The sequence below is a fragment of the Salmo salar genome, chromosome 13, assembly GCF_965601325.2.
Source record: "Salmo salar chromosome 13, fSalSal1, whole genome shotgun sequence".
In the NCBI taxonomy this organism is placed as follows: domain Eukaryota; kingdom Metazoa; phylum Chordata; class Actinopteri; order Salmoniformes; family Salmonidae; genus Salmo; species Salmo salar.
The window spans coordinates 49,197,957-49,220,566 of NC_138303.1; the positions used below are offsets into that span (position 1 = coordinate 49,197,957).

At 44.9% G+C, this 22,610-nt stretch overlaps 1 protein-coding gene across 5 annotated transcripts in view; it reads left to right on the forward strand.

The window, feature by feature from the left end:
• The window catches only part of LOC106566948 (tyrosine-protein phosphatase non-receptor type 11), a 104,308-nt gene that overhangs the window by 47,465 nt on the left and 34,233 nt on the right, over nt 1-22,610 (forward strand). For 3 of the 5 annotated variants that reach the window (XM_045693339.2, XM_014135627.3, XM_014135628.3), the window contains 8 exons: nt 3,261-3,455; nt 3,954-4,146; nt 5,229-5,348; nt 5,575-5,688; nt 7,295-7,391; nt 7,478-7,557; nt 14,743-14,898; nt 15,613-15,744. In XM_045693339.2, the coding sequence (XP_045549295.1) occupies nt 4,000-4,146; nt 5,229-5,348; nt 5,575-5,688; nt 7,295-7,391; nt 7,478-7,557; nt 14,743-14,898; nt 15,613-15,744 (846 nt within the window). In that variant the 5' untranslated portion in view covers nt 3,261-3,455; nt 3,954-3,999. The remainder of the gene's footprint in view (nt 1-3,260; nt 3,456-3,953; nt 4,147-5,228; nt 5,349-5,574; nt 5,689-7,294; nt 7,392-7,477; nt 7,558-14,742; nt 14,899-15,612; nt 15,745-22,610) is intronic. The other 2 variants (XM_045693337.2, XM_014135629.3) reach the window with 1 other exon arrangement.

Genomic DNA, 22,610 nt, shown 5'->3' on the forward strand with positions numbered 1-22,610 from the left:
ACAAATATTGCTCTGAAATTTTCACTGGAAATGGAAAAAGAACTGTCTTCAGCATGAATGTCTCGGGTTTAGAATGCTATGTGTGTGTGACAGTGTCTCTTTGTGACTGTGTATTTTGAAAAGTGGCAGATTGTTTTTTGACCTGATCTGTGCTCCCTAGCCACCTGCATTTAGTGAAAACCAGTTGCTCTCAAATACTCACTCAAAATCAACAGGGTATTATAAAGGAATAAGATTGTCTGATAAGGTTTTTCTTACTATGAAAACAGTCTTATTTCCACGTAGACTTGATCAACAAACAGTTTCCTCCTGTGCAGAAATGATTGGGTATTCACGGTACCGCGGACCACATCAACCTGTTATTTTCATGTGGGTATTCGTGGTGTTTTCTCTTGCTCTGTTCAGGCACGGGCAGACACGTACATGAACAGAAACACTCTGGCCGTATCCAAAATCTGTCTTTACTACTCACTTAATAACCTTTTACTACAGGGGCTGAATCAGGGTCACACAGAATGTTTCTTGGTAGTCTTAAACAAATCTACTTTAAAACAAAAGTATACACCTCACACAAATGGCTATGGTCTAGAAAACACCTGTACCATGTCAGATATAGATTTGAAATCAAATCAAATGTTATTTGTCACCTGCGCCGAATACAAGCCCTAACCAACAATGCAGTTTAAATACCCAAAACATTTCAAGTAACAAATAATTAAAGAGCAGCAGTAAAATAACAATGGTGAGGCTATATACAGGGGGTACTGGTACAGAGTCAATGTGTGGAGACACTGGTTCGTTGAGGTAATATGTACATGTAGGTAGAGATATTAAAGTGACTATGCATAGATGACGACAGAGTAGCAGCAGTGTAAAAGATGGGGGGGGGGGGGCAATGCAAATAGTCTGTGTAGCCATTTGATTGGGGGTAGAAGCTGTTTAGAAGTCTTTTGGACCTAGACTTGGCGCTCCGGTACCGCTTGCCATGTGGTAGCAGAGAGAACAGTCTATGACTAGGGTGGCTGGAGTCTTTGAAAATTTTTAGGGCCATCCTCTGACACTGCCTGGTATAGAGGTCCTGGATGGCAGAAAGCTTGGCCCCAGTGATGTACGGGGCCGTACGCACTACCCTCTGTTGTGCCTTGCGGTCGGAAGCCGAGCAGTTGCCATTCCAGGCAGGGATGCAACCAGTCAGGATGCTCTCGATGGTGCAGCTGTAGAACCTTTTGCGTTTCTGAGGAACCATGCCAAATATTCTCCTGAGGGAGAATAGGCTTTGTCGTGCCCTCTTCACGACTGTCTTGGTGTGCTTGGACCATGTTAGTTTGTTGGTGATGTGGACACCAAGGAACCTGAAGCTCTCAACCTGCTCCACTACAGCCCCGTCGATGAGAATGGGGGCGTTTTCGGTCCTCCTTTTCCTGTAGTCCACAATCATCTCCTTTGTCTTGATCACGTTGAGGGAGCGGTTGTTGTCCTGGTACCACACTGCCAGGTCTCTGACCTCCTCCCTATAGGCTGCCTCGTCGTTGTCTGTGATCAGGCCTACCATTGTTGTGTCATCTGCAACCTTAATGATGGTGTTGGAGAGTCATGCCTGGCCGTGCAGTCATGAGTGAACAGAGAGTACAGGAGGGGACTGAACATGCACCCCTGAGGGGCCCCCGTGTTTAAGGATTAGCGTGGCGGATGTGTTGTTACCTACCCTTACTACATGGGGCCGTCAGGAAGTCCAGGATCAATTTGCAGAGGGAGGTGTTTAGTCCCAGGGTCCTTAGCTTAGTGATGAGCTTTGAGGGCACTATGGTATTGAACACTGAGCTGTAGTCAATGAATAGCATTCTCACATAGGTGTTCCTTTTGTCCAGGTGGGAAAGGGCAGTGTGGAGTGCAATAGAGATCATTATCTGTTAGGGTTGTATGCAAATTGGAGTGGGTCTAAGGTTTCTGGGATGATGGTGTTGATGTGAGCCATGACCAGCCTTTCAAAGCACTTCATGGCTACAGATGTGAGTGCTACAGGTCGGTAGTCATTTAGGCAGGTTACCTTTGTGTTCTTGGGCACAGGGACTATGGTGGTCTGCTTGAAACATGTTGGTATTACAGACTCAGACAGGGAGAGGTTGAACATGTCAGTGAAGACACTTGCCAGTTGGTCAGCCCATACTCAGAGTACACGTCCTGGTAATCTGTCTGGCCCTGCGTCCTTGTGAACCTGTTTAAAGGTCTTACTCACATCGGTTGCGGAGAGCGTGATCACACAGTCGTCCGGAACAGCTGATGCGCTCATGAGTTTGCATCCCAATTTTGCGCGTTATATACAGTACCAGTCAAAGGTTTGGACACACCTACTCATTCCAGGGTTTTTCTTTATATTTACTATATAATAGTGAAGACTTAAACTATGAAATCATCTAGTAACCCAAAAAGTGTTAACAAATCAAAATATATTTGAGATTCTTTAAAGTAGCCACCCTTTGCCTTGACGGCTTTGCACACTCTTGGCATTCTCTCAACCAGCTCCATGAGGTAGTCATCTGGAATGCATTTCAATTAACAGGTGTGCCTTGTTAAAAGTTAATTTGTGGAATTTCTTTCCTTAATGCATTTGAGCCAATCAGTTGTGTTGTGACAAGATAAGGGTGGTATACAGAAGATGGCCCTATTTGGTAATTTCAAGAACAGTACTAGCATCAGAAATTACAGCCCAAATAAATGCTTCAGAGTTCAAGTAACAGACACGTCGCAACATCAACTGTTCTGAGGAGACTTCTTGGTCGAATTGCTGCAAAGAAACCACTACTACAAGACCGCAATAAGAAGAGACTGCGAAATGAAATGCGAAATTAGTATGACATCCTGGCATTTAAAGCATACAACATTTCAGAAATGTCACATACTATAAAACAGGATTTTTTTCCCCACATACACAAAATGCCTACTATTTAAAACGCAAGTCCTGGTATTCTCTCTGTGTGTGTGCCATACCCACACATACTTTTTTCATACACAAATGACACACACTGCTGCGGTTCTAAATAGGTGCTGAGCATGACCTGTGGCTAGAATACATTATCCTTTCGGCAGGACTCACATCACGCACACACAGAGAAAACAGGGGTCCCCTATTAACCTAACCTCTGCTACATGCTGCAGGGTGCACCAGTTACATAATATATAGTGATCTATCTGAACAATGTGCACTATGACTAACCCTGACTCCAACCACTCTCCTCTGTGTGTGTGTGTGTGTGTGTCAGGCGGAACAATGAGGTCACCCACATTAAGATCCAGAACTCAGGGGACTACTACGACCTGTATGGAGGGGAGAAGTTTGCTACGCTAGCAGAGCTGGTGCAGTACTACACAGAGCAGCACGACCTCCTCAGAGAGAGGAACGGAGACGTCATCGAGCTCAAGTACCCACTCAACTGTAAGGACCCAACCTCCGAGAGGTACGTACACACACGCACGCACAGGCACATGCATGCACACACATGGCTGCACACACACACAAATGAAAACAACCACAGACACAGCATTTACAATAAAATGCACACACACACAGACCCTGTTATAATCTTCAAACATATCTGTGCTGGCATTTCTGTCTCTACACATTGTAACGTACAGTGTATCAGTTTGTATCTAGTTCCAAAAACAATGTGTGATCCCTGTTGAGGATGGTTGGTCCATGAAACACCAGCTGAGTGCTCTTGCCGGAACCACCAAAACATTTACATGAAAAACACAAACAATTCAGATTTCTTTGTAAACACCATCACGTGCAAACTCACACATTCAGAAACACCCACATTTTTCAATGTCTTATGTAAACAATTACACGTAAACGGCAGGGTTCGGGTGATTTCCATTTCCCAATTCTTCATTGCTTTTTAATAGTATTAGTATTTTCAAACATAAGTCATAAATTGTCTGCCGATCTACACTAGGTGGTACCACGGGCACCTCTCTGGGCGCGACGCTGAGAAGCTGCTCATGGACAAGGGCAAGCCTGGCAGTTTCCTGGTACGGGAGAGCCAGAGCAAACCAGGTGACTTTGTGCTCTCTGTCCTCACCAACGAGGAGAAGCACGAGAACGTAGACCGCAAGACCAAGGTCACCCATGTCATGATTCGCTACCAGGTAAGACCAGCTAGGGCCTTTACATATACAGTGGGGTCTGAAATGATTGACATCCTTAATAAAGATGAGCAAAAAAAATAACTGTGTATATAATAATTCAACTACTGAGCTATATTGTATGCTCAACATTTTTTGAAGTTCTACTATTGTATACTAATACAATTGCTCAAAGAAATAGATTTTGTTTAACAAGTAATACTTTTTTTCTCAAAGGTAGGGGTCAAAATGATTGACACCTGTTTTCAATACCTTTCAATAACGTCACAATGTGAGGATAACGGCACTGAGCCTTTTTCTAAAATGTTTTATGAGTTGTACACATTCGGAGGTATTTTAGACCATTCCTCCATACAGAATCCTTCCAGATCCTTGATGTCCTTCATCTGCACTTATAGATTGCCCTCTTCAATTCAAACCACAGGTGACTGAGATGGCCATTGCAAAAAAAGATATATTTTGTGGCCAATTAACAATTTCGATGTGTGCTTGGGGTTATTGTCTTGCTGGAAGATCCACTTGCGGCCAAGCTTCAGCTTCCTGGCAGAGTCAACCAGGTTTTTGGCAGAAATGTTCTGGTACTGGGTAAAGTTCATGGTGCCGTTGACCTTAGCAAGAGCCCCTGGACCAGTGGATGGAAATTGCCCCATAACATTAAAGATCCACCACCATACTTTACAGTAGGTATGGGGTTCTTTTCTGCTTATGCATTCTCATTTCGACGCCAAACCCACCCCTGGTGTGAGTGGCCAAAGAGCTCTATTTTCATGTCATCTGACCAAAGCACCGGTGCCAATGCATTTTAGCAAACCCCAGGCGTTCTTATATTTGTTGGATGACATGAAGAAATAGCTCTTTGGCCACTCACACCAGTGGTGGGTTTTGCGTCAAAATGAGAATGCATGAGCAGAAAATAACACCAAATATGGTGGTGGATCTTAGATGTTAGGATAATTAACGTAGCAGGTTAGGAGAATTAGGTTAAAGTTAGGAAGAGGGTTAGGGTTAGCCAAAATGCCAAAATGCTCCCCAATGCGACTCAAACATGCATCTTTTGACAAACATTAGTTTTTGTGTGTTTCCAGCAGGATGGGAAGTATGACGTGGGTGGAGGAGAGAGGTTTGACACGCTGGCTGACCTGGTGGATCACTACAAGAAGAACCCCATGGTGGAGAAGAGTGGAATTGTTGTTCACCTCAAACAGGTGAGAGATTGAACCAGTGCATTCAGACAGCCGCACATGAAACAATGTTGTACTGCCATTTTTATGTTCTACTCTGATAAAACCAGATGTGTTAAGTATATTAATTATGTGTCATTCCTAGTATGGGTAAGCTGCAAATTCTATATTAGTAATATAATTTAATGTGAATATATGGATATGATAATCCATGGAGTTAATGTTTTGCTCTTCCCTTTCCCAACGGAAGCCCTTCAATGCCACCAGGATAAATGCAGCCAACATTGAGAACAGGGTGAAGGAACTAAACAAAGTGGCAGACAACTCAGAGAAGCCCAAACAGGGATTCTGGGAAGAGTTTGAGGTACGAGAGTGGTGGTATCGTCATCACCGCCAGTGTATTTAAATGATTGATTGTAAATCACACCTCATATTCCAAAACATGAAAGTCAAGATCAAGATAATTTTTTTACATTTATTTTTATTTCACCTTTATTTAACCATGTCGGCTTGTTGAGAACAAGTTCTCATTTACAACTGCGACCTGGCCAAGATAATGCAAAGCAGTGTGACACAAACAAAACAGTTACACATGGAATAAACAAATGTACAGTTAATGACACAATGGAAAAGTCTATATACAGTGTGTGCAAATGTAGTAAGATTAGGGAGGTAAGGCAATAAATAGGCCATAGTGGCGAAATAATTGCAATTTAGCAATTAAACACTGGAGTGGTAGATGTGCAGAAGATGAATGTGCAAGTAGAGGTACTGGGGTGCAAAGGAGCAAAAAAATGAATAACAATATGGGAATGAGGTAGTTGGGTGGACTATTTACAGATGGGCTATGTACAGGTGCAATGATCGGTAAGCTGCTCTGACAGCTGATGCTTAAAGTTAGTGAGAGAGATATGTCTCCATCTTCAGTGATTTTTGCAATTCGTTCCAGTCATTGGCAGCAGAAAACTGGAAAGAAAGGCGGGCAAAGGAGGAGTTGGCTTTGGGGGTGACCAGTGAACTATACCTGCTGGAGCTCGTGCTATGGGTGGGTGCTGCTATGGTGACCAGTGAGCTGCGATAAGGCGGGGCTTTACCTAGCAAAGACTTATAGATGACTTGGAGCCAGTGGGTCTGGCAACAAATATGAAACGAGGGCCAGCCAACGAGAGCATACAGGTCGCAGTGGTGGGTAGTATATGGGGCTTTGGTGACAAAACGGATGACACTGTGATAGACTGCATCCAATTTGCTGAGTAGATTGTTGGAGGCTATTTTGTAAATGACATCGCCGAAGTCAAGGATCGGTAGGATAGTCAGTTTTACAAGGGTATGTTTGGCAGTATGAGTGAAGGATGCTTTGTAGCGAAATAGGAAGCCGATTCTAGATTTAATTTTGGATTGGAGATGCTTAATGTGAATCTGGAAGGAGAGTTTACAGTCTAACCAGACACCAAGGTATTTGTAGTTGTCCATATATTATAAGTCAGAACCGTCCAGAGTAGTGATGCTAGACGGGCGGGCGGGTGCGGGCAGCGATCGGTTGAAGAGCATGCATTTAGTTTTACTAGCGTTTAAGAGCAGTTGGAGGTCATGGAAGGAGTGTTGTATGGCAATGAAGCTCGTCTGGAGGATGTAAATCCAGTATGTTTATGAGGCTTTTCCTGAAGGACAACACACAGCACATTATTGTTAACTCTAAGATGGACACCACTGGTTCCTGTCATAGTCTGGTTATGGGCCCTGATCAAAGGTGCACTATATCTTGGCACATATGGTGCCATTTGGGATACCTGGGTCTAAGGGATTTGTTTATGGCTCAGATTAGACTCTTCTCTCCAAAATGACTTCCTAGGCTTTGGTCAAAAGCATTGCACTAGATTGCCAATAGGGAAAGCCATTTCAGATACTGCCTCTGTCTGACTTTTTTGTGTCTTCTTTCTCTCACCTTGTTCTCTTCTCTCTTCTTCCAGGTGCTACAGCAGCAGGAGTGTAAGCTCCTCTACCCTAGGAAAGAAGGGCAGAGAGCAGAGAACAAGAGTAAAAACAGATACAAGAACATCCTCCCTTGTGAGTGAGATATCAACTTGAACCTCCTGTCTACAAAACCTCCCTGTGTGTGTGACCAATGACTCTAATCCCGGTCTGTGTTCCAGTTGACACCACACGGGTGGAGATCAGGGAAGCAGACACAGATGTGCCTGGCTCCGACTACGTCAATGCCAACTACATCAGAGTGAGTTCTGGAAACGGCCTGGAGATGAAGAACCAAGAATGTAGTTATGCACTTCATAACTTCCATTTAAATCAAATTTTCCCTTAGTCTCCCATTGACATCAATGCATGACTAATTCTGCTTTTCGACTGTTACACTAGTGTATACACCCTTATGTTATACTTGGGAAACTGTTTCAATAGCTAGGGCTGACAGTGAGGACTTGTGAAGAGCAGAATCAACAACCTCTGCATAATCAAAACAGTTGCTTTGTGAGAAGGTGTTAAAGTTCACAGTTAGCTATTTTTATATAAATGCAAGCTGAAAAGTACCAGTGGCCTGGCTTTGACCCCCAGTAAGACACGGGTGCCGGCCCGAGTAGAAAAGTGAACATTTGGCTTGAATTTGATTTGCCCCTTACACCAAATCAAATCTATTTGTCACATACACATGGTTAGCAGGTGTTAATGCAAGTGTAGCGAAATGCTTGTGCTTCTAGTTCCGACCATGCAGTAATATCTAACAAGTAATCTACCAATTCCACAACAACTACCTTGTACACACAAGTGTAAAGGAAGGAATACGAATATGTACATAAAAATATATAAATGAGTGATGGCCGAACGGCATAGGCAAGATGCAGTAGATGGTATAGAGTACAGTATATACATATGAGATGAATAATGTAGGTTATGTAAACATTATCTAATATATAATATAAAGTGGCAAGTGATAAATTGATTACATCAATTTTCCCATTATTAAAGTGGCTTGAGTTGAGTCAGTATGTTGGCAGCAGCCACTTAATGTTAGTGATGACTGTTTAACAGTCTGATGGCCTTGAGATAGAAGCTGTTTTTCAGTCTCTCGGTTCCAGCTTTGATGCACCTGTACTGACCTTGCCTTCTGGATGTTAGCGGGGTGAACAGGCAGTGGCTCGGGTGGTTGCTGTCCTTGATGATCTTTTTGGCCTTCCTGTGACATCGGATGGTGTAGGTGTCCTGGAGGGCAGGTAGTTTGCACCCGGTGATGCGTTGTGCAGACCTCACTACCCTCTGGAGAGCCTTCCGGTTATGGGCGGAGCAGCTGCCGTACCAGGCAGTGATACAGCCCGACAGGATGCTCTCGATTGTGCATCTGTAAAAGTTTGTGTGTTTTTGGTGACATGCCGAATTTCTTCCGCCTCCTGAGGTTGAAGCGGCGCTGCTGCGCCTTCTTCATCACGCTGTCTGTGTGGGTGGACCATTTCAGTTTGTCCGTGATGTGTACACCGAGGAACTTAAAACTCTCCACCCTCTCCACTACTGTCCCGTCAATGTAGATAGTGGGCTGCTCCCTCTGCTGTTTCCTGAAGTCCACGATCATCTCTTTTGTTTTGTTGACATTGAGTGCGAGGTTATTTTCCTGACACCACACTCCGAGGGCCCTCACCTCCTCCCTGTAGGCCGTCTCGTCGTTGGTAATCAAGCCTACCACTGTAGTGTCGTCTGCAAACTTGATGATTGCGTTGGATGCGTGCATGGCCACGCAGTCGTGGGTGAACAGGGAGTACAGAAGAGGGCTGAGAACGCACCCTTGTGGGGACCCAGTGTTGAGGATCAGCGGGGTGGAGATGTTGTTACCTACCCTCACCACCTAGAGGCGGCCCGTCACGAAGTCCAGGACCCAGTTGCACAGGGCGGGGTCGAGACCCAGGGTTCGAGCTTAATGACGAGTTTGGAGGGTACTATGGTGTTAAATGCTGAGCTGTAATCGATGAACAGCATTCTTACATAGGTATTCCTCTTGTCCAGATGGGTTAGGGCAGTGTGCAGTGTGATGGCGATTGCGTCGTCTGTGGACCTATTGGGTCGGTTAGCAAATTGGAGTGGGTCTAGGGTGTCAGGTAGGGTGGAGGTGATATGGTCCTTGACTAGTCTCTCAAAGCACTTCATGATGTCGGAAGTGAGTGCTACAGGGCGGTAGTCATTTAGCTCAGTTACCTTAGCTTTCTTGGGAACAGGAACAATGGTGGCCCTCTTGAAGCATGTGGGGACAGCAGACTGGGATAAGGATTGATTGAATATGTCTGTAAACACACCAGCCAGCTGGTCTGCGCATGCTCTGAGGACGCGGCCGGGGATGCCGTCTGGGCCTGCAGCCTTGCGAGGGTTAACACGTTTAAATGTTTTACTCACGTTGGCTGCAGTGAAGGAGAGCCCGCAGGTTTTGGTAGCGGGCCGTGTTAGTGGCACTGTATTGTCCTCAAAGTGAGCAAAAAACTTGTTTAGTCTGTCTGGGAGCAAGGCATCGTGATCTGCGACGGGGCTGATTTTTCTTTTGTAGTCCATGATTGACTGTAAACCCTGCCACATACCTCTCGTGTCTGAGCCGTTGAATTGCGACTCCACTTTGTCTCTATACTGACGCTTAGCTTGTTTGATTGCCTTGCAGAGGGAATAGCTACATTGTTTATATTCGGTCATGTTTCCGGTCACTTTGCCCTGATTAAAAGCAGTGGTTCGCGCGTTCAGTTTTGCGTGAATGCTGCCATCAATCCACGGTTTCTGGTTGGGGAATGTTTTAATAGACGCTGTTGGTACGACATCACCGATGCACTTGTTAATGAACTCGCACACCGAGTCAGCGTATTCGTCAATGTTGTTGTTCGCAGCAATGCGGAACATATCCCAGTCCACGTGATCGAAGCAATCTTGAAGCGTGGAATCCGATTGGTCGGACCAGCGTTGAACAGACCTGAGGGCGGGAGCTTCCTGTTTTAGCTTCTGTCTAAAGGCTGGGAGCAATAAAATGGAGTCGTGGTCAGCTTTTCCAAAGGGAGTGCGGGAGAGGGCCTTATATGCTTCGCGGAAGTTAGAATAACAGTGGTCTAGGGTTTTGCCCGCCCTGGTAGCACAACCGATATGCTGATAGAATTTGGGGAGCCTTGTTTTCAGATTAGCCTTGTTAAAATCCCCAGCTACAATAAATGCAGCCTCAGGATAATATTTTTATTTTCTCACCCACAATACCCCATAATGACAAAGTTAAAACAGTTTTTTTTTTTTTTTTTTTAAATCAAATGTATTGAATGAAATACAGAAATATCTCATTTACATATGTATTTGCACCTCTGAGTCAATACTTTGTAGAAGAACCTTTGGTGGCGATTCCAGCTTTGAGTTGTCTTGGGTAGGTCTATCAGCTTTGCACATCTGGATTTAGGGATGTTCTTCCTTACAGATTTTCTCAAGCTCTGTTAAATTGGATGGGGGGCGGCGGTGAACAACAATCTTCAAGTCTTTCCACAGATTTTCAATGGGATTCAAGTCTGGGCTTTAGCTGGGCCACTCAAGAACTTTCACATTCTTGTTCTGAAGCCATTCCATCGTTGCTTTGGCTGTATGCTTGGGGTCATTGTCCTGTTGTGACAGCCCCAGTCTGTTTGCACTCTGAAGCAGGTTCTCATCAAGGATTTGTCTGTATTTGGCGCCATTCATTGTTCCCTCTATACTTACCAGTCTCCCAGTTCCTGCTGCTGAAAAGCATCCCCATATCCCCATAGCATGATGCTAGGCACCACCATACTTCACGGTAGGGATGGTGTTAGACGGGTAATGAGCTATGTCTGGTTTTCTCCAGACATAGCAATTTGCATTCAGGCCAAAGAGTTACATTTTTGTCTCATCAGACCAAAGGATCTTTTGCCTTGTGCTCTGTCTTTCACATGCCTTTTTACAAACTCCAGGCGTGCTGTCATGTGCCTTTTTAGCAAGAGTGGCTTCTGTCTGGCCACTCTCCCATCAAGCCCAGATTGGTGAAGTGCTGTAGAGACGGTTGTCCGTCTGGCATGTTCTCCCAGATAAGTTATATGTTCAGCCAAAGAACTCTGTAGGTCTGTCAGTGGTCATGGGGTTTTTGGTCACCTCGTGACCAAGGACCTTCTTGCCTGGTTGCTCAGTTTGGTCAGACGGCCAGCTCTAGGCAGAGTCTTGGTAGTACCAAATGTTTTCCATTTCCCAATGATGGAGACCACTGTGGTCTTGTATAGTGTGTGGAAAGTTTCCATTTTTTTATACCCTTCCCCAGATATACAGTACCAGTCAAAAGTTTGGACACACCTACTCATTCCAGGGTTTTACTTTATTTGTACTATTTTCTACATTGTAGAATAATAGTGAAGACATCAAAACTATGAAATAACACATATGGAATCATGTAGTAACCAAAGTGTTGAACAAATCAAAATATATTTTAGATTCTTCAAAGTAGCCACCCTTTGCCTTGATGACAGCTTTGCATTCTCTCAACCAGCTTCATGAGGTAGTCACCTGAAATGCATTTCAATGAACAGGTTGCCTAGTTAAAAGTTAATTTGTGGAATTTCTTAACTTAATGCATTTGAGCCAATCAGCTGTGTTGTGACAAGGTAGGGGTGGTATACAGAAGATGGCCCTATTTGGTAAAAGACCAAGTCCATATTATGGCAAGAACAGCTCAAATAAGCAAAGAGAAACAACAGTCTGTTACTTTAAGACATGAAGGTCAGTCAATCTGGAACATTACAAGAACTTAGTTTTTGCGACTGAACTTGGAAAAAAAAAATCTATCAGCGCTATGATGAAACTGGCTCTCATGAGGACCTTCACAGGAAAGGAAGACCCAGAGTTACCTCTGCTGCAGAGGATAAGTTCACAGAGTTACCAGCCTCAGAAATTGCAGCCCAAATAAATGCTTCAGAGTTCAAGTAACATACACATCTCAAAATCAACTGTTCAGGCCCTTATGGTCAAATTGCTGCAATGAAACCACTACTAAAGGACACCAATATGAAGAAGAGACTTGCTTGGGCCAAGAAACACAAGCAATGGACATTAGACTGGTGGAAATCTGTCCTTTGGTCTGATGAGTCCAAATTTGAGATGTTTGGTTCCAACTGCTGTGTCTTTGTGAGACGCAGAGTAGGTGAACGGATGATCTCTGCATGTGTGGTTCCCACTGTGAAGCATGGAGGAGGTGTGATGGCATGGGGGTGCTTTGCTGTTGACACTGTCTGTGATTTTATTTAGAAGTCAAGTCACAATTAACCAGCATGGCAACCACCGCATTCTGCAGCGATATGCCATCCCATCTGGGTTGAGCTTAGTGGGACTATCATTTGTTTTTCAACAGGACAATGACCCAAAACACCTCCAGGCTGTGTAAGGGCTATTTTACCAAGAATGAGAGTGATGGAGTGCTGCATCAGATAACCTGGCCTCCACAATCCCCCGACCTCAACTCAACTGAGATGCGCTCTCACCACTGGTGTCCCCCAGGGCTCTGTTCTAGGCCCTCTCCTATTCTCGCTATACACCAAGTCACTTGGCTCTGTCATATCCTCACATGGTCTCTCCTATCATTGCTATGCAGACGACACACAATTCATCTTCTCCTTTCCCCCTTCTGATAACCAGGCGGCGAATCGCATCTCTGCATGTCTGTCAGACATATCAGTGTGGATGACGGATCACCACCTCAAGCTGAACCTCGGCAAGACGGAGCTGCTCTTCCTCCCGGGGAAGGACTGCCCGTTCCATGATCTCGCCATCACGGTTGACAACTCCCTTGTGTCCTCCTCCCAGAGTGCTAAGAACCTTGGCGTGATCCTGGACAACACCCTGTCGTTCTCCACTAACATCAAGGCGGTGACCCGATCCTGTAGGTTCATGCTCTACAACATTCGCAGAGTACGACCCTGCCTCACACAGGAAGCGGCGCAGGTCATAATCCAGGCACTTGTCATCTCCCGTCTGGATTACTGCAACTCGCTGTTGGCTGGGCTCCCTGCCTGTGCCATTAAACCCCTACAACTCATCCAGAACGCCGCAGCCCTTCTGGTGTTCAACCTTCCCAAGTTCTCTCACGTCACCCCGCTCCTCCGCTCTCTCCACTGGCTTCCAGTTGAAGCTCGCATCCGCTACAGGACCATGGTGATTGCCTACGGAGCTGTGAAGGGAACGGCACCTCCATACCTTCAGGCTCTGATCAGGCCCTACACCCAAACAAGGGCACTGCGTTCATCCACCTCTGGCCTGCTGGCCCCCCTACCTCTGAGGAAGCACAGTTCCCGCTCAGCCCAGTCAAAACTGTTCGCTGCTCTGGCACCCCAATGGTGGAACAAGCTCCCTCACGACGCCAGGACAGCGGAGTCAATCACCACCTTCCGGAGACACCTGAAACCCCACCTCTTTAAGGAATACCTAGGATAGGATAAAGTAATCCTTCTAACCCCCCCCCCCCCTTAAAAGATTTAGATGCACTATTGTAAAGTGGTTGTTCCACTGGATATCATAAGGTGAATGCACCAATTTGTAAGTCGCTCTGTAATGGTTTGGGATGATTTAGACCGCAGAGTGAAGGAAAAGCAGCCAACAAGTGCTCAGCATATGTGCGAACTCCTTCAAGACTGTTGGAAAACATTCCAGGTGAGACTGATTGAGAGAATGCCAAGAGTGTGCAAAGCTGTCAAGGCAAAGGGTGGCTACTTTGAAGAATCTCAAATATAAAATACATTTTGTTTTGTTTAACACTTTTTTTTGGTTACTACATGATTCCATGTGTTATTTCATAGCTTTGATGTCTTCAGAATGATTCTATAATGTAGAAAATAGTACAAATAAAGTAAAACCCTTGAATGAGGTAGGTGTGTCCGAACTTTTGACTGGTATTGTATGCCTCAACACAATTCTCTCAGATCTCTACGGAGAGTTCCTTGCACTGCATGGTATAATGTCTGCTCTGACATGCACTGTCAACTGTGGGACTTTATAGAGATAGGTGTTTCTTTTTAAATCTTGTCCAAACAATTGAATTGGCCACAGGTGGACTCCTATCAAGTTGTAGTGACATCTCAAGGATGATCAAAGGAAATTGGATGCACCTGAGCTCAATTTGGAGTGTCATAGCAAAGGGTGTGAATACTTACTGTATTGTGTACCCCACAATGTCTAGTGATCGACCCATACATATTGTCACAGTTAGGCCCCAAAGTTTTGGCCTGTTCCCATACTGTAGCCTATGTGCTGTCGTAGCCAACTCTTCTGTTTGGCATGAAAATGAACTAACACAGTGAGGAGTTGGTTAAAGCACAAACAGACTGAACCACCACCAGGTTACCAATGTTTATCTGTTCCTCATGAATGAAGACATGAAATTAATGAAGTACTGTATGTTTCTCTCACCCAGAGTATGCATGAAGAGGGCCGCCACTTGGAGGAGGGCAAGGTGTTCATCGCCACCCAGGGCTGCCTTCAGAACACGGTGGTGGACTTCTGGAAGATGGTCTACCAGGAAAACACACATGTCATTGTCATGACCACCAAGGAGATGGAGAGAGGACGGGTGAGGGCATAGAAGTAGAATTACTGGGTCCAAAGTCTGGTCCGGTGATAATGATGTCTATGGAACCACATACATTCCCCCATGGTGGGGATCCCAGTTTGCTCTTTCAACAAATACATAAAGTTTTGACATTCAGAATTTAAATAAAAGAGAGGAAGGGGGAAAAATAAGTAAATGTATTAGAACAGGCATTCCTATTAAGTCCATGTAGTGTAATACTATTTCTAAGGATGAAAGTCTCCCAATGACACCATCTCTGTTTAGAAGTACATCAGTGGATGGGTTACATGTATGGACAGATAGACGCTTATCAGAGCTGAACTTCAGGAGGCTAGCAATACATTGTTTGGCGTTCATAGCGACGATGTCTTGAGTATTATTCTATAATGTAGAAAATAGTACAAATAAGCGTTCATAGCGACGTCGCTTTTTGATCCTTCGATGTCGGCTCTTCCTATCATTGTGAAGCAGAATTCACCAAGCGTTGGATTGTTCACCCACTAATAGGGAACGTGAGCTGGGTTTAGACCGTCGTGAGACCGGATAGTTTTACCCTACTGATGATGTGTTGTTGCAATCCTCCAATCCAAAACAGGTGTTGCCACTAATCTCCGGGATGACCAGGATAGTATGACAGCTAAACTGGTTGTAAAACTGCTTGAGAAAAAAGCGGGGCCATCTAGATTGTGTAATGCTCCACTTTTCCCTCGACAGAACAAGTGTGTGCGTTACTGGCCCGACCTCAACGCCACTAAGGAGTTTGGGAAAGTGAGTGTGAAGAACGTGGAGGAGTGTCCGGCTCAGGACTACATCCTAAGGGAATTGGAGGTGACGCGTTTGGACAGGGTAAGACAGCCCCCTGTAGTGACCACATACTTAAGGAGGATCTTTATAAAATTGGTACAGTTAGCACAGTATATTTCACCTTAACAAAGTCCACTTGTGATGGGGGGGGGGGGGTTGATTTCTGGTTGTATCAATTAATATGTAATTAACAGGCCCGACATCCGCGTGGGCCATTTCTGAGTGACCACCGTAAAATTTGAGTAATGCACTACTTTGCCAAGCTCAACGTGCAAATCGCCCCTCCACCCACTTCGCTTCCCTTCATTGAATGGGGGTGCGGTGTTTCATTGCCCCAACGCGTTCAAAGGACGGCTGACTGAAAATTCATATACGGATTGACCATGTCTCCACAGCCAAAGTTATATGCTGAAGGACCCTAGTATTGTAAGTATAACCAGAGATACTGGAATATAATGACCTCTCTGGTATAATTTAGCTAACGATTTTAAATTATGTTATGTAGCTTGGTAGCTATCTTGTGATGAAGCGAGGCAGGCTAGCTAAAGTTTTAGTTAACGTTAGAGTAGCTAGCTAATTACCTCATTACAACATAGTTAGGTCGTAACTCTTACTAGTTTATTGTGTATTATCTGGATATTGTTGGTTATGTCACGTTATCATTTGATAATGTTAGCGAGGAAGGCTAGCTAGCTAATGTTAGCCTACAAGTCGGATTTGCAATTCAGTTCGTAGCACATAGCACAAGTGTATTCTGTATTGTCTAGGGCAAACTAAATAATGAATGCAGCTGTGGTGGTAGGTAACTCGTGTCTGAGTTTGACATGAGTTAGCTGCAGTGAATTTGGAGCAACAAACCGTAATGGCATCATTGGCCTAAATCTAATCCAATCTGGGAGCTACAGTCAGTCTACATCTGTAAAGCATAGAATTAGGGGTTTCCACTAGTTACCACAGCCACAAAGTCAAAATGGACTATTGTAACAATTACTAAAAACAAAAATGAACTTAATGTAAGGTTAGGCATAAGCTGGTTGACATTGCTCGTCCGAATATATATTCTTAATTCTATTCCTTTACTTTAGATGTGTGTGTTGTGAAATTGTTAGATATTACTGTACTGTTGATTGGAGTTAGAAACACATGCATTTCGCAACACCAGCAATAACATCTGCTAAACATGTGTATGTTACCAATACATTTAGATTTTGAGGTTCGCAGTGTGGTTAGGTTAAGAGAAATTGTAGAAATAGGCAGGGTTTATGACTTGGTGGCTGTGTTAACTAGTGACAACCTATAACTAAATTGACCCAAGTTACTGCCCTGATGACACAGATGGCTTCATCAACAACGTGTTATGTGGAAAGTTTTATTAAAACATACCGTTTGATAAACTAGTAGGTTAATTACCCAGCCAAGCAGATACAAATAGTACAGTCATTTTGGTTAAGTGCATTATCAAAAAGCGTTGTCCTTTATAACAAAATGCTATTTACCACTTGGCTGTCTATTGTATCACCCTGTCACAGGTCCTCCCAGTCAACACCACCTCATAAGATGAGGAAGTACGTTGTTTATGAGGATTGCCTGCTGCAGTTGTTTGAGAGATTTCCAGTTTGCAGCAGAACATGCAACATAGAGAAGACCAGCAAGGGGACCCTCAGCATCACGCAGACATGCCCTCGCTGTGAGCATTCCTATAAATTGAGCAGGGAGAACACTTGAATCAGGTTAGTGACATTTTACCTGGTCAAAGGTCAAAACCGTTTCGAGTTTTGTCCCAATTCACCTTCATAACTTAGCCTCGTGGAACCAGCCTGATCGCTGCGTTTACCATTCTATTTCACTTCACATATCATGATATCTGAAGTGAAATAGAAAGGTGAATACATCGATCAGATTGGTTCTACCATGCTAATCATAACCACCATTGATAATCTAATCCGTGCTCTGTATGTTTGTGACCGACCAGTATCTTTGAGGGGCCAGGATCTCATCAATGCTGCAATGCCCATCAATGGGACACTGGCAAAGACCTTAATTCTTGCCTCCTCGCCAATGGTCGTCGATGGCGAGACAAGAATTAGGTAGGTTTAGTATGACCTGTTCAAACTTCACCATAGTATATGTGTGTTAGGATAGGTGATATCTGACAAACTAAGGTTGGTAATAGAACAGTGACTCTATGTATGTGTTCACAGAAACATGTATGGAGCCAGCACATGGAGACTTGCAAGATGATGTGATGAAGACTGACTGATGTCTCTAAATGGACCTGGCATTCTGCATACATTTTTTACTAGACAACTTTTACTTGTATTGTCTTTTTTTAATTATTGGGTTGACTGGTATCAGTCAATATGGGGAGGGAGAAACCCTATATATTCTGCACCAGGATCAAGCAACTCCTGTTGTATACGGGACACCACACAGGAAGGTACTCTGACATGTTTGCCAAGGTAGTCCCATTACCACCAGACAAAATGTGCCGATAGGCTGTATCGGCTGGGAAAGACAATGAAAGGTGTATTTTGTTATACTGTATTTGCAAAACACAGCTTATATTGTATTATTTAAAGGGTTGTTTATTCTACATGTAACTACATTTGAAAGTTAAAACACTTTGTTTAGAATATCTACATAAATTCAACAATTGTATTCTTCTCATTTTACTCTGAAGGCTACTGACCTATTCAATGCTTCCTCCGGCATCTCCTCATACATCTGCCTGTAGTCATTGAACACTAACTGCCGGGGTTTGTTTGTGGTTATTGAGTGGGGGGAACAGCGCATGCAAGGTTCTGACAGATGGGTGTGTCTTGGTGGTGGCAAGGACACACTCAAGAAACACCCCAAATCACATTTCGTTTCTGATATGGCCGCCAGCATTTCTTGAGGAGCATGCCAAAAAAAACAAGGCCAGATCAGCAGGTGCAGTTCCTTTTTCTGCATTGTGTCATAAGGGCCCGATTCAGACATAGGAAATGTACCCCTTTCCTACGCACTTCTCAGTAGTTGGTATTCAGACTTGTAACCAGGTTTGCTTGTGTGGCACCATTGCGCGCACTGAATACATTTAATTCAACCCCAGAAAACACCCAATGGGTGGCCTACCTATTTGAACAGGAAGTTTTTGTTCAATTGGTTTTTCTGTTCATTTAGCTAAAACAGGGATGTGCAACTTTGAAGGGGATGGGGGCCACAACAAATCTGAACTCCTCATGAGAGGTTGCTGTGGCATCGCGGGTCTCTGTACCGACATACATACAGTAGCAACACATGCAGTCGGAGCTGGCCCTAGCCTCATGGGGGCCCTAAGCAAAATGTTGTTTGGGATGCCCCCCCCCCCCCCCCCCCCCACCTTGCGAGCAAAACATTTTAGCAACCCCCTTGACAGCAGTGAGGTGTGTGTGTGTTTATATATATTTTTTACATTTCCTGCAATTCTATACTTTGTCATGAGGTGTAGAGAGAATGTGGTAGTCTTAAAGCAAGTTTGCTGCAATTTTTCACATTTTGCTATAGAGCAGTTTTACAGTGAATGTTTGCCGTTTCTAATATGATATGAGAGTGACTAACCCGGTCGGTAATTCAACCACAATTACTACAATTTTAGATAGCTGGCTAAACTAATTTGCCAATTAAAACATATTTAGCGGGTGTGGGTGAGTGAGTGTCAGAGACTGACATAACAAGAGAAACTGCTGACGCACAACCACATTTTGAAGTAGAAGCTTGTGTATTCTATTATTCTAATTCTCAACACTAATTTGAGACCCCGACTGAGTTAATAAAATTATAAATACAGTGAGCTCCAAAAGTATTGGGCCAGTGATACACTATCAAGCGTGTGACTATAAATTGGTTGGATGTGTTTGCTGTTTTTGTTTCAGATTATTTTGTGCCATAGAAATTAATGGTAAATGTCACTTTTATTGTAAATAAGAATAGAATACGTTTCTAAACACTTCTACATTAATGTGGATGCTGACATGATTACGGATAATCCTGAATGAATTGTGTATAATGAGGGAGAAAGTTAGATGCCAAATATCATACCCCCAAAAATTCTACCCTCACCTGTTATTGTCAGAGTGAGATGTTAGCATGTCTTGGGGGTATGATGTTTGTGGGTTTGTAACTTTCTCACTCAACAATATTCATGATTCATTCAGGATTGTCTGTAATCATGGTAGCATCCACATTCATTTGGAAGTGTTTTATTTACAGTTTCTATTGGGCACAAACTAATCTGAAACAACCAAAACAAACCAGCAAATGCATCCAACAAATTTGTAGTCACAAGCTTGATGTAGTTATCACGTGCTATGAATATAAAGCAGTAACAATGTAAGTGAATATGTCCCAATACTTTTGCTCCCCTAAAATGGGGGGGGGGGCTATGAACAAAAAGTTATTTAATTTCTAAAATGTTTACCCTGTATGGATGAAAATACCCTCAAATTAAAGCTGACCGTCTGCACTTTAACCTCAAGGTCATTGTATCATTTCAAATCCAAAGTGCTGGACTACAAAGCCAACTCAACAGCTGTCAAAAATGCTTCAACAAAGTACTGAGTAAAGGGTCTGAATAACTATGTAGATGTGATATTTCAGTTTATTTGTTATACATTTTCGAAAATGTCTAAACCTATTGTGTGTGGATTGATGAGGGAGGAAAACTAATCAATTTTAGAGTAAGGCTGCGTGGGAAAAGTTAATGAGTCTGAATACTTTCTGAATGCATTGTATATTTTGACTTAAATTTCAACATATCGATACAATCAGGTATGAAGGGAAGACCCAGATGCAGACCACGTCGAATAAACAATAGTTTAATATTTCAACAGGGGCAGGCAATAGACAGGTCAAGACGGGCAGGGGTCAGAACCAGAGGTTGGGCAATGGTACCACACGGCAGGCAGGGTCTGGGTAAGGCAGAGTGGTCAGGCAGGCGGGCTCAGAGTCAGGACAGGCAAGGGTCAAAACCGTGAGGGCAAGAAAAGAGAGACTATGAAAAGCAGTAGCTGAGACAACGCTGGTTGACTCGAACAAACAAGATGAACTGGCAACAGAGAACATAGGTATAAATACACGGGATAATGGGGAAGATGGGTGACACCTGGAGGGGGTGGAGACAATCACAAAGACAGGTGAAACAGATCAGGGTGTGACAGTACCCACCCCCTCTCGGGGTGCCACCTGGCGTCTTACCTGGTTGACCGGGGAGCCGTTGAAAGTCCGTGATGAGGCCTGGTTTCAGGATGGCCCTGGCAGGGGACCCAGCACCTCTTCTCCGGGCCATAACCCTCATAGTCAACCAGGTACTGGAACCCGCTGCCCCGAGGTCGAACCTTCAGGAGATGCCTCACCGTGTAAGCCGGTTGGTGGTCGATGAGACGGGAGAGGGGTGGGCTTGGAAACAGGAGACAAAGGGCTTTGAGACATAGGTTTGACTCTGGACACATGAAAGGTGGGGTGTATACAAAGGGTACGGGGTAGCAGAAGATGAACATCAGAGGGACTAATAATTTTAGAGATGGGAAACGGGCCAATAAAGCGGGGGGAGAGTTTGCAGGATTCCACCCGGATGGGTAGATCCTGGGTGGAAATCCATACCTTCTGCCCGAGACGATTCCGGGGTCCGATTGTGATCTGCTTGTCGTCGATACCTGGAGGTGGTCTTGAGGTATGACGACAGGCGGATAAACATCTGGGCAGAAGGTATGCCGACGTCTTCCTCCTGCTTGGGGAAGAGCCGGGGCTAATACCCCCAGGGAACATTCAAAGGGTGATAGGCTCGTGGCAGAGCAGGGAAGGGTGTTGCACCATGAGCTGGGCCGTCGCCTTGGCCGAGGGTAGTTTGGGGCGAGGAATAAAGTGGGCGGCCTTGGAAAACCGGTCGACCACCGTCAGGATGGCAGTGTGTTGCCCTCAGACGGGGGGAGACCCGTGACGAAATCCCGGGATTTGTGGGACCAAGGATGGTGAGGGACAAGCAGAGGTTGCAGAAGGCCAGCCGGAGCTTGCTGAGGAGTCTTGTTCTGAGCACACATGGTGCAAGCGGCGACGAATGCAGAGACGTCAGGAACCATGGTTGGCCACCAAATGCGTTGTCACACAAATGCCATGGTCCGCCAGGAGTAAAGGTGGCAGGCAAGCCTGGAGGAATGGGCCCACTCCAGGACCGCAGAGCTGACAGTGTCAGGTACGAACATCCTGTTATCTGCCTCCCGGACCTGTTTCCCGATACCCCAGCTGAATGCCATCACCAGGCACGAGGTGGGAAGGATGGTTCTCAGGCTCCGGGGTGGAAGCCGTAGGGTTATAGCAGCAAGACAGGGCATCCGGCTTGATGTTCTTGGACCCCGGCCGATAGGAGAGGGAAAAGTTGAACCGGGTAAACAGCAAGGCCAATCTCGCCTGCCTGGAGTTGAGGCGCTTAGCGGTGCGGAGATACAACAGGTTTTTGTGGTTGATCCACACAATGAACGGATGCTATGCCCCTTCGAGCCAGTGCCTCAATTCCTCCAATGACATTTTCACCGTGAGAAGCTCCCGAGTCCCCACATAGTAATTCCTCTGCGTGGCAGTGAGGCGGTGGGAGAAGAAGGCGCAGGGGTGCAGCTTAAGGTCCCGTGCCGAACGTTGGTACAGAAAAACCCCCACTCCAACGTCCGAAGCATCAGCCTCCACCACGAACTGACAGGAAGGGTCCGGATGAACCAGGATCGGAGCCGTTGTGAAGCAGTGTTTAAGGTCCCGGAACGCCCGGTCAGCAGCCGTGGACCACGTGAACGGAACCTTGGTAGAGGTGAGTGCAGACAGGGGGGAGGCCAGGGTCCTATTTCCCCGGATAAAGCGCAGATAGAAGTTGGCGAACCCCAGGAAGCGTTGCAGCTGCAACA